We start from the raw sequence: 13,536 nt of genomic DNA, 5'->3' as shown, positions 1-13,536 counted from the left end.
TTTTCACTGCTTGTATATGGAAAATGACTTATGCATTACTTCAACTGTGGTATCAGTTCTGGATCTGGCTCCCATTGATGAGACCTCAATAAAGATCAAAACTTGTCTGAGTAGTGGCCCTTCCCATAATTATACATGTCCACAAGAATATGTACATTACATTATGGGATAATACTAAGGCAACTGATGTGAAGTCATTAGCCTCTATATACAAGTAGCCTAGTCATGAAGTAACTTCACATGCAAACTTTGTTTGCATACACGTGGATAAAGGATTAAACCAAGAATATAACTTCTTGGCATCTTTAATTTATAGTATAATCAAGGAGAAAAACTTTTAATATCTATCTCTAATCCAGAGTATTTTAGTAATAAGGTATGACACTTTTTGACTACTTGTAAATGGAATTATGACTTCTGCATTACTTCAACCTTGGTATCAAGTAATGCAGAAGTCATAATTACTTCATTCTTGGTATCAAGGTTGAAGTAATGCAGAATATCACTTCTGGGTAGTGGCCCGTCCCATAATGCATACCATTATATATGTACACAAGGATATGTGCATTTCATTATGCAATACTAAGGCAATTGGTGTGAAGTCATTAGCCTCTAAATACAAGTAGCCCAGTCATGAAGTAACTTCATGTGAAAACTTTGTTTGCATACATTTGGATAAAGGATTAAACGGAGAATATAACTTCTTGGCTTCTTTAATTTATAGAATTATATTCAAATTGCCTTAACTGGGAGTTCTAGGTAAAATTTATACAAGAATACTTGAGAATAGGCTAAGAAAAATTGTGGAAGAATAAGGTGATTTTAGGATACCATACAGTTGTGACTGTTTTTGCAAATATCTCTGGTATGTGTGGGTTTTCTATAAACAGAAAAAGATAATGAACCATCAGGAAGCTGTGTCATTAGGGTATCCAGGAAGAGCAGACAGTTATTATTTCCTAATGACTGTATATAAAAACTATCAGGAAGCTACTTCACAATCTTTTTCTATTTATAGAAAATCCACACATACAGGGAGATATTTGCACAAACAGTCACACTGTCATGCACAACAGTCACACTCAATAATATGGCATCCAATGACAATGCTCTTATCACTGAACTTACTCACTTTCATCAAACTTTCTTAGTCAATGGCTATAATTCCCATAGGATAGAAAAAATACTAAATGCTCCCCAGAAATCTAATAAATATGAGCTATGCACTATACTGTCGAATTAGCAACTCTCATCCATTCACCTAAGGATGAACTCTCTTCCTTATCACTTCCAGAAGTTTATGAAGTGCCCTGTTTTTTGTGACCTGGCTAACTATGGACAGGCAGGAAGAACTGTTGACATCCACCTTGGTGAACATAAAAGATGCATCTGACACTATCGTTATGACAAGTTAGGTCTAGCAGACTATGCCTTAGATAACCCTTCATACAGGATCAAATGGAAGAAAACAATAGTGCTACACAGAAGTCATTATAAATCAGAGAGATTGTTTTTGGAATCAACAGCAGCTTCAAAACATACTCCAAACCTCAACAAGTATAGCTGTATAAATTTACGAAAAATCTGGAAACAGTCATTGTAAGATCTAATTAATACTTGTTTTCTCTCTTTTTCCGACATTGACAGATAGTGCCAAATTAGGACTTTAGTTCCTTGTGTTGTTTGTTACAATTTTTTTAAATCTAGTCCCAATGTTATACCAAATTGTTGTTGTTGTTTCTTATACTGTAACAAATGGTTCTTATGCTCTGAAAATGCTGGATATAATACCAGCAAAATATTAGTTAATAAGTTAATCATATTAATTATTTTCTTATCACTCTTTGTTGTAATCGATACCATGAAAATAAATTAACATAGAATCCAAATGTTATTTTAGTTTGAATACTATTCATGTATTCATTGATGTGTAAACATGTCATGCCTGGTACAATGGTTAAAGAATGCTTTGATATTTTCAAATCCACTGAAAATAACACATTACTGTATAAAAAACAATAAAAACTTTTTTGTATAAACTGTCTAATAAAGGCATAAAGAAGAAGAGGTATCAGGTATTATTTCTTCTTTATACCTCTTCTTACTGGAATATGTATGTGAGAGAGGAAAAGGTCACCAATTAACTGGATGTCTCCTTTTGGACAACTATATGTGTTTTTAGAGATTTTTAGGAAAAAGTCAGGGATGGAAGTAACTGGGTGTGAGCCGTTTCGACAACTGTCGTCTTTGGAACTCGTGGGGAAAGTGGATGCTATGTCATGTTGATTAGGTGTTTGTTGGTTAGGTGAGAGAACGATCTGAAGATAGAAATTTTTTTAGGGGGAGGGGAAGAGGAGGGATTTAAGGGAAAAAGTCAGAGGTGGAAGAAACTGGGTGTGAGCCGTTTCGACAACCGTCGTCTTTGGAACTCGTGGGGGAAGTGGATGCTATGTCATGTTGGTTAGGTGTTTCTGTCTTTGGTGTACTTGTGTTGTCTCCTATTGGTCGGAGTTGTGACATAATAAGACATAATAACATTTTTATGTTATGGAGCTTCCAGCTCTCGAAGATTATGTAGGGTCGGTGGACATTTATCGAGTTTTCATCACATTTTATGGCTATCGTTTCCAATATTCTAAGCATTGTTTCATTGTATTGTAGGTCTAATATTATGACCTTGTCGATTTGTGGAGTATGTTTTTGTTCAAGGGCATGGACTACTATCTCAGTTTTTCCTGTACTTTGTATCCTGTTTTTCTTTTGGTTGGTGCATTTTTTATTGTTTAAATGTTCTGGAATATGTTCTGACTGTAACATCCCTATTCCAGAACATTTAAACAATAATATTGTAAAAAAAGGAGCACTCCTAAACAAAAGTAGGCTATATTAGCCATTAAATAATAGCAAATCATTTTTTTTTTCTTTAAGCTGCAAAAATTTTTTTTTCTAAAATATGAGAAAGTGCCATTTGTTCTTTACATAGCCAGACAGATCAGCAGGAAGCGACAAATATGGCAATAATGGAAATAGGACTACCCTCAGGCTATGTAGCTGATGTTGATGCCTTACCTAGCATTTTACAGATTCCCAAAGTAAAGCGGGTTGATGCAGGTGAAGAAGACACTGTTGTAATAATCTATTTTGACAGGGTATGAATAGCTAACTAAATTTCTCTCTTTCTCTCTCGTGTGTGTGTGTGTGTGCAAAATTAAGTTATGCATATATTGTGGAGTTTGTTCAACTTGTTTAATATGTATTTAAAATTCATAAATTTATAATAATCATTAAATCATTAAAATATTGAAATAATACTATGAAGGCAATAAACTACTTTATAATTTCCACAGTTGGGTTTATAGATGCAAAGATATTTGACCATAGCAGACTAGGTGTAATGTTGTTATCATTATTAATGTCAGCTCTCAGTGGAATCTTAGAATAATGGTCAGTCCATCATGCTCTTAAAAAAAGATTGCAGGAGTACGGTTCCACCAATGCGATGGTGGAACCGTACTCCAGGAGATCGATGTGGCCAGGGATTTGGGAGTGTTGGCGGATAGGGAATTGAAGTTTAGGTGGCACATTGCAAAAGTGGCTAAATCAGCTCATCAAATCACTTGGTTTCTGAAAAATACTTTAACATGCAGAGACAAATAAGTTGTTGTTCCTCTGTATCGAGCCTTGATAAGACCCCATCTGGACTACTGTGCCCAGTTATGGACACCAGAGTTTCTTCGTGATGGGGAGGAAGTGGAGAGGATCCAGAGACGAGTGACCAAGATGATAGCAGGTCTGTGGAATGAACCTTATGAGAATAGGTTGAAGATTTGTGGGTTGCAGAGATTGGACGATAGGCGAAGGAGGGGTGATATGATTGAGACATTCAAATTACTGAAGGGTTTCTATAAGATTGATCCAGAAGATATTTTTGAAAATATGCCTGGTGGTGGGAGAACTAGGGGCCATGCATGGAAGCTGGGCAAGAGCGTGGTTGACAAGGGTCTTAGAGCTAGGTTTTTTACTTGGAGAGTGGTGAATGAGTGGAATAAGCTTCCAGAGTCTGTTGTGGGTGCTATGACCGTGAATGAGTTCAAGGTAAGGTATGATGGATACTGTGTCAATGTCGAATAGTTGTTCTTGACATGATGTTAGGGCCTCCCTCGATGAGTCTGTCACCTCCTTGGAGTTGCCTGGAACAATAATAATAAATAGACCCCTCTGACATACCACTGGTGACATTCCTCTTTTGGATACCAGTCCCCTTACAACACAAACACTGATATTTATCTGACAGCCAATCACCTATCTGACTCACTAATATATTATCCAACCCCATCCATTCCACTTTAGTTACTATCTTGTGGTGTGGCAATCCAATCAAAAGTCTTTGAACAGTCTGTGTATGCCACTATATATATGGATCTCCCTTGTGTGATGAATTGGTCATATTGTTGTAGTACATAAGCAAGTTGCTAAAACACAACCTCCCTTTAATAAACACATGCTGAGCATTACAGAGAATACTGCTATTATCATCCAAGTGCTGAATCCTTGTTCTCACTAATCTATTGAACATGCTAACCACAACCCCAGACACACAGATTGGATTATAATTTGTAGCCTCAATCTTGTTTCCTTCTTTGTAAAATGGAACAATTTTTATTAACATCAAATTTACTTAATTCGTCATATACCTCCTGCTCACTCACTCACTATCTTATACCTAATCTGCTTACCATCAACCCTCAAGCTCCACATGATGTTAAGGAAAGACATAAAATTATCATTATTATTATTACCTCCAAGGAGTCCAAAGACCCATCGAGGGAGGGCACCTACTCTACAACTCTCTGTCTCCACCACTCAATCCACCAACTACAGCAAACCGCATCATCTACAGCAATGCCATCTGCTGACCACCAGTATTTTCACAGACAGTCACAAACGTCCATGCCCATGGTGGGATTCGAACCCACAGTCTTTTGGCTGCAGAGTGGATACACGAACCACTCGGCCAACCAGGCTGGCCCATGGAGTCAAAAGATTCATTGCAAGTGTCCCCTTCTGTCTCACACATACAAGCGTGCAAAGCTTATTGAACTATGACTTAAACTCATTCTCTTATTCCACACTCTTGGGCATTGGATTACACTCACCAACCATTTCTTGCAAAACCTGCTTCGCACTATCATTTCTCACACCTTTATACAGTTTATATATGCATTATACAGCTTCCAGGGAATCTGTTGTTCTACCCAGTTTCCATCCATTCTATGAAACTGCCTTTCACATTTTGCAAGTCTCTTGTTACACTGCTATTTCTTCTATTCTGTGAAACCACTTCCAAGTTTAAACAGTAACAGTCCCCTCAGAAACTTATATATCTCAGTCATATCACCCCTCCTCTTTCTTTCCTATTTTCATGGCTTTGCAAATGGCATTTCAAAAATGATTCGATGTTGTGAGTGTAATATGTATCCATGGCAGAGTGTAAGAGATGTGTTTCTGGAGAGAGAGAGAGAGAGAGAGAGAGAGAGAGAATGAACATGAGATGAGAGGAAGTATAGGTGAGGAAACAGAAGTAAGGCAGGGCAGAAGGAGAGGTAGTTAGACTGCAGAAGTGAAAGAGAGTGAAATTGTCAGAATGCAAGATTTGATGAAACAGTTATTGAAAATGAAAAATGAAATAAGGAATATGCGGATGATACTAGACATATAGTGGAAACTAATGAAAGTGTGCAAAAGAATAGAATGAAAGAAAAAGAGAGTGAAAGAGGTAACGAGTGATTCCAAGATATGGAGATTTCATAGTTAGAGAATTAATTAATGATAGAGTCCAGGAGGGAGAATGAGTAGGATAATTCAGGCATTGGACATGAAGAAACAAGCAAGAGAGTTAGTGTTGGGGACAAATGATCTAAGCGGACATAAGCATTTGAGGGCAAATATCAGGAGGTTATTGAGAAGATTAAAAGATAACAGTGTAGAGGGTTGTGGATGTTTGGTATGTGTTTGAGGGAAGAATAAAATTATACAGGCATAATGGGTTGCATTTGAATAACTTTGGAGTGATTGCATTTGGGGAAAGTATTGCTGGATGGAAGTACAGTGTGTAATGCATGCAAGAGATCAGAAGCAAGAGATGAAGTGAAAAATCAGGAGAGTGGTATTGAAGAGATGGAATGCTTCACAGTGGAAACAGTAGTAGTGTGAGAAATGAAAAGGGAATGAAAGAGGAACATGGAAATGGGAGAAGCCAAGGTGGACACTGAGCAGATATATTATTATTATTCAGGCCTCGATGGAGTCAAAAGATTCATCATGGGAGGTCTTTCCTAAGAAACACAAAGTCTATCAAGACTCATCGAGGGGAGGTCACCCCCCCTGAGAAACACAAAGTATCATACCACTCCTTAAACTCATTGATTGTTCTCGCTCTCACCACTCCATCAGGCAATGCATTCCATGGTTCAACCATCCTCCATGCAAAGAAACCACTCCTCACCCCTCTTGCTCACAGTTTCCTTTCATAACTTTCAGGGATGGCCTCTTGTCATCACTCCTTCCTGCCATTCAATCAAGCAAAAAAACTTCCCAGTGTCAACCCTGTAACCATCTCTCAACAGTTTAAAAATCTCAATCATATCACCTTTCCTTCTTCTATCCACCAAACTCTGCAGTCCACATTCCCTCAGCCGATCCTCATAACTAACATGATACAGTCCTGAAACCATCTTTGTTATCTGCCTTTGTACCCTTTCCACAGTTAATTTATTTCCTTCAAATCCTGGGGACCAAATCTGAGAAAGTGTGGTCTGATCAGAGACTTATACAATGGAATGATAACCCTTTTATCTCTGCAGGTCAGTGTCCTTCTTATTATTGCAGCAATCCTCTGTGTTATCTTCACCACCTTTGCAATATGTCCCGTAAATTTCAGTTTTCTATCAATCATCAACCCCCAGATCTCTTGTCTCCCCTACTTCCTCCGGTATAACTCCTCCCATAGCATATGCAACGTCCCATCGATGTTTTCCAAACCTCAAGACCTTGCATTTTACTGCATTAAACTGACACCCCCATTCATTTGCCCATCTATCTAGCTTATCCAAATCCTCTTGCAGGGCTACCGCATCTGCACTATTACTAATAATCCTTCCCAGCTTCGCATCATCTGCAAACAACTGAATATCCCCTTGCAATCCACTGACAATGTCATTGATATAAAGGTTAAACAATATAGGTCCCAGTACTGAGCCCTCTGGGACCCCACTTGTAACCCTCCTTGAAACTGTCCCACCATACACAACTCTCTGATACCTATCGGACAGCCAATCCTGAATCCAGTTGACCAATCTGACATCCAGACCCATTTACTGCAACTTAAATATCAGCTTATCATGTGGCACCCTGTCAAATGTTTTCACTAAGCCTAAGAAAATGGCAGTATATGCCTTTCTCTCATCTAATGCTCTTGTAACTTTATTATAAAAGGCTAGCATATTGCTAAAACAAGAGCGCCCCTTCACAAATCCATGTTGACTCTCACAGATAACATCACCTTCATCTGCCCAATGCTGTATATGGTCCCTCACTACTTTCTCCATGATCTTAACAACTACTGATGACATGTAAACTCGCCTATAATTAGACACTTCCAGTCTGCTACCACACTTATGCAATGGCACTATCTTACCTTCCTTCCATTCCATGGGCACCTTTCCCGCAGCCAGACTTTCATTGAAAAGCCAGGTCAAAGGCACTGTCAGTACCCTAGCACATTCTCTCAAAACTCTTGGTGAAATACCATCCAGTCCCACAGCTTTATTGACATCCATCTCCTCCTGTACCTCTAAACCTCGAACCTGCCCATCCCTCTAGTATTAAAACTGACTCCTCCAGGATGAAATACTCCAATAAAGTGTTCATTGAACAATTCCACTATGTCCTCTACATCAGTCACTCTATTCCCATTTTTATCCCACAATGTCATTCCTCCACAATCATTTCTCCTCCTACTGGCCACATAGCTAAAAAAATTCCCTAGGATTTTCTTTGGATCTTAGGGCCAATCTCCTCTCATATTCCAGTTTTGCCTTCCTTACCATACTAGTCACTCTTCTGGCCTGTGTCTTATATTCTTTATGCATCTTCTCTTCACCTGTCTCCTTATATCTCTTCCATATCCTCTTTTTTGCATGCAATTCCTGCTTAATATTGTTTGTCATCCACTTTACTCCAAATTGTGTCCTCTTGTTCACTCATGGTATACAACTTACCATTGCTGCTAACAAATATTCTTTCACAATTTCCCACGCTCTAATAATATCCTGCCCTTCCAAATCCTCCCCCCATGAAACTTCCCCAAGTTGACGCCTTAGACTGTTATAATCACCTGCCTTATAATTTCACATATGTTCCTGTCTCTTTGATACTCCTGCATGTCTATTCATTTTCCAAGTCAAAACCATATGGTCACTCTCTCCAACTGGTGGGAGAGAAGTCATCTCAGTTATCAACTCTTCTGATGCTGTAACCAAATCCAAAATTCTTGAACCTCCTGTTCCCTCTATAACATGTTGCCTAAGAAATTTATCCCTCAAGAATTCTAGAAATTCCATTCCCTTATTGCTGCATGCATCTTCCTCTCCCCAATTTATACTACTGTAGTTAAAATCTCCCATAACAATCATTCTTCTTGCACTTTCCAAACTTAACTGTCTAAACATCTCCTGATATGTGGTAAGTGATATAGGTGATTGGGCAGTTGTGGTTGGGAAATCACAACCAACAAGTGGCTTGGATAGGTCTGGTTTTAGACCTAAAAATGAACTGCTGTGTTTGTTTAAAAATGTAATAAATATCAGCAATAAGGGAGATGAAATGGTGTCACTGATTGAGTTTATTTATCCCGAAATCATTAGAATAAGTGAAACATGGTTGATTGATGATGATATTCTAATGGTAATACAAATGGAAGGATACAGTATTTTTCATGAGGATAGAAAGGACAAAAAGGGAGGTGTGGGGGGGGAGCACTGCTGATAATAGCAGAGAAATTATGTCCACATAAGGTAGACATGAAAGTGGGAAATAGTAGCGATGGTTATGAGGTTGACAGGGACACAGATGTAGTTGGATGCTGTTTTAGGACCGTGAAAGTGGAGGGTGATGAAGAAATGTATAAACAACTTGAATTAGTGAACAAATGAAGGGTAATTATTATGAGTAATATTAAGTATGGCTGTATAGATTGAAATGGAGAGATAGCATTTGGAAATAAGGAAAATTAATTTCTCGAGTTCTTGAGAGGTAACTATATCTGGCAGCATGTAAAGAAGGGCACACGAGGATCAAGAGTTTTAGATCTGATAATTTCATTTGAGGATGTAATTATGAGTGGGGTTTCACACTTTCCTCCAGCTGGTGAGATGGTGAGAGTGATCATGAAGTAATCATACAGCTTGGAGTTATAGCATGGAATGAGGAGTTGAGCAATAAGGAAATAAATGCTACTTGAGATCTGACAAGGAAATACATAACAGCATCAATGTGTGAATGTATTCTGAAGGACAAAAGGCTGAATATGTTAAAATGGATGAAAGAGGAGCTTAAACATGAAATCTGAATGAAGAAGGTACTTTGGAGGCAGTACAAGATTAATAATAGTAATAATCAATATTATTAATGAAGAGTATAAATAACAAGCTAAGAGATTGACTCAGTTAGTAAAGAAAACAAAAATGCAGTATGAGCACAAATTGGCAAAACAGGTGAAGAAAAACCCTAGAGGGTTTTTTAGATATGTGGCAAGTAGAAGGAAGAATGATCATGGTAAGATGATGTTAATGGATGAATGTGGTAGAAAGTAACTGCTTCCCAAGACATTCTTGAGGTATTCAGTGACAAATTTATGACAGTGTTTCATCCTGATTAGTGTGGGATCATGAGAACTTTAGTGTAGAGGACATAAGAGAGGATGGCATAATTGTGAGTGAGCAGGAGGCATTTGAAGAAATAAATAAACTTGATATCAATAAATCAATAGCATTTGATGACATATCACCATGCATCTTAAGGGAATTGGTATGTCTGTTTAATGAGAGTCTTACAACAACAACACAGGTTCAATGGTAGTGGAAGGAGTATAAAATTGTTGCATTGCATAAAAGCAGTGATAAAACTGTAACTTCAAATTATAGGCCAATCTTTATATCTGGAGTTGTGGTGAAGATATTGGAAAGATTGGTGAGAAGTAGGATACAGAAATGAGTTGGTAACAGCAGTATTCTCTGTGGTTATCAGCATGGGTTTGCTACAGGGAGATCATGTTTTACTATCTTGCTTATGTAATATAAGAAGGTGACAAATGCCTTGGACATGGGAGATGCATATACAGTGGTATACTTGGATTTTGCAAAAGCTTTTGATAGACTGCCACATGACTAGCTGTTAAATAAATTGATTCAGAAGGGATTGGATAGAAGATTTCTGAGTTGGATCAGTGATTGACTGTCAGAAAGTTTTATATATCAGGGTGCAGTATCCCAAAAGAGGAATCTGATTAGTGGTTCAGCAGGGAGTCAGTTTTGGGATCATTGTTGTTCAATTTGTATGTTAATGATATTAGGATGGGTTTAACTAATGATATGCAGAAGATTTAAAGGGGAGAGCAGTTCAGAGTCAATTGGACATTATGGCTTTACAGGCAGACTTGAATAGATTGTATGAATGGGTAGGTAAATGGAACAGTCAGTTCAATGTTGCAAAGAGTAAGGTTTTAGATTTGGTAAGCAATGATGGGATGCAAAATATACACTTGATGGAGAAATTTTAAAGGAAGTAGAGGAGATGAGAGATCTAGGAGATATGGTGGACAAGGACCTGAAATTTAGGGACCACATTGCAGAAGTTGTGAATATGTCACACTGTATAATAGCAATGATGCAGAGGAACCTGACATGCAAAATAAAGATGTTATGATGCCATTGTATATGACCTTGATCAGGCCTCATATGGATTATTGTGCACAGTTTTGGTCATTGGGTTTTCATGGTTATTAGGATATGTTGGAAAATGTCCAGAGAAGATTCACAGAGTTAGTCAGTGGTGTTTGAATTTTGGAGTATAAGGACAGATTGAGAGGATGTAAGTTGCAAAACATTGTGAATAGGAAGAAGGTGGGGGAATATGATTGAGACATATAAGCTAATCAGGGGTTATTATCAGGTTGACATGAAAGAGATTTTTCATAGATTGGGACAGAGGTCAGAACAAGATGCCCTCACTGGATGCTGTATAAGGCTGGTGTGAGCAGAGGACTGAGGAGCAGGTTCTTTGCATGCAGAGTGGTTTGTGATTGGAATGTAGATACATTGAATCAGTTTAATGCACGGCTGAATGAGCATTTTGTACAATAGTGTGTATCTCCAACGATGAGTCTCTGACTCCATGGAAGTCAGATGTTAATTATAATAATAATAATTTCCTTAATCTCTCTCTCTCTTCATAACCAACATTCTTGAGACGACACCACCTTAGTCAATCTTCTCTAAGGGCCTCTTCAATTATTCTCATCGTTTAAAAGCAAGGTGACCACAGTAATCCAATACACACATTTACACTCATATTGTATTATAAAGTATATTCCAAAATTGAAACCAATTTCTTGGCTTTACTTCAAAAAAATGCAATGGATACAGCAAGCTTTTACTGAAGGCTAAATATATTAGCAGAATAATATTTTTAAAATGTTGTAAGTTAATCCAGGTTATTCCTACCTACTATGGAATAAAAGAACTATTTTGGTCTCCAGAAGTACATCAGATTTATATGAGAGTTAGTCTCTTTTAATTTGATTGTCGGCCAGGTTGGCTGAGTTGTAGCATATCCGCTCTCAAGCTAAATGGCTTCAGGTTCGAATTCCACTTTGGGCATGAATGTTTGTGATTGTCTGTGAAAATACTAGTGGTGGTGATAGGCAGTAGATGGAGTTGGTGTAGATGATGTGGTTCACAGTAGTTGGTGGATTGAGTGGTGGAGATGGAAATTTGTAGAGTAGGTGCCCTCCCTCGATGAGTCTTTGGACTCCCTGGAGATGTCAGGTAATAATATGAATAGTAATGATAATAATTTATGAACTGAAAGAAGTAAAAAGTCTTTATTATTATTATTATTATTATTAACATCTGACCTCCATAGAGTTGGAGACTCATCATGAGATGTTCGCATTATTTCCCACAAAGCTCATCCAACCTCGTTTTAAAATCCTCCTCCAATTTATGAGTCTTTGCAATTTACGTTTTCTCAATCTGTCCTTGTTCTCCACACCCCAGACTACTGAAAATCTTTGAAAATCTTTTCTGGACCTTTCCAGATGACAAGAGGCCATCCCTGGAAGTTACAAAAGGAAACTGTGAGCAAGAGGGGTGAGGAGTGGTTTCTTTGCATGGAGGGTGGTTGAACCATGGAATGCATTGCCTGATGGAGTGGTGAGAGTGAGAACGGTCAATGAGTTCAAGGAGTGGTATGATAGACTTTGTGTTTCTTAGGGGGTGACCTCCCCTCGATGAGTCTTGATAGACTTTGTGTTTCTTAGGAAGGACCTCCCACGAAGAGTCTTTTGACTCCATGGAGGCCTGAATAATAATAATAATAAACTGATTCAGTGTGTCACACTCAGACAATGCATTCCACTCACCAACCACCCTCCATATAAAGAACCTACTCTTCACTCCACTGTTTCCATCCTCCTTGTTCTACCTATTCTATGAAAAATCTCTTCCATATCAATTTGATAACAATCCTGACTAGCTTATATGTCTTAGTCATATTCTTCTCCTGCTGCTCCTCCTCCAATTCATGAGTCTTCGCAATTTACGTTTTCTCAATCTGTCCTTGTTCTCCACACTCCAGACTACTGAAAATCTTTGTAAATCTTTTCTGGACCCTTTCCAACATATCCTGGTCACCATGAAAACCCAGTGACCAAATCTGTGCACTGATCCTCATGAGACCTTATACAATGGCATCATTACCTCTATTTCTGCATGGCAGGGTCCTCCACATGATTGCCATTATTCATTGTGACGTCTTCACTATTTGTGCAATGTAACACCTGAATCTCTGGTACATGTCCACCACCACTCCCAGATCTCTCATCTCTTCTACCTCTTTTAAAGTTTCTCCACCAAGTGTATACTTTGCATCTCATTGTTACTTACCAAATTTCAAAAGCTTACACTTTGCAACATTTTACTGACAGTTCCATTTACCTCCCCCCATTCATTGAATCTATTTAAGTCTTCCTGTAAGGCCATGACACCTGCTTAACTCTGCATTGCTCTTCCCAATTTTGCATCATCATCAGCTGTATATCACCATTTAAATCTATCCCAATATCATTAATATACAAATTGAACAACAGTGGTCCCAAAACTGACTTATATGGCTCACAACTAGTGACCCTCCTCTTTCAGGATACTGCGCTTCCCCCCATTTACAATGTTCTGATACCTATCCGACTGCTAGTCACTG

At 38.2% G+C, this 13,536-nt stretch overlaps 1 protein-coding gene across 1 annotated transcript in view; it reads left to right on the top strand.

The window, feature by feature from the left end:
• The window catches only part of LOC150096624 (CD109 antigen-like), a 930,782-nt gene that overhangs the window by 903,174 nt on the left and 14,072 nt on the right, over positions 1-13,536 (top strand). The window contains exon 33 of the mRNA XM_090407963.1: positions 2,984-3,149. Coding sequence (XP_090264089.1) covers positions 2,984-3,149 — 166 coding nt within the window. The remainder of the gene's footprint in view (positions 1-2,983; positions 3,150-13,536) is intronic.

The sequence above is a fragment of the Typopeltis vanoorti genome, chromosome 18 (assembly GCF_054136105.1).
Source record: "Typopeltis vanoorti isolate ZY-2024b chromosome 18, IOZ_Tvanoo_1.0, whole genome shotgun sequence".
NCBI lineage: Eukaryota > Metazoa > Arthropoda > Arachnida > Uropygi > Thelyphonidae > Typopeltis > Typopeltis vanoorti.
This window is presented reverse-complemented; position numbering and strand designations above follow the sequence as displayed.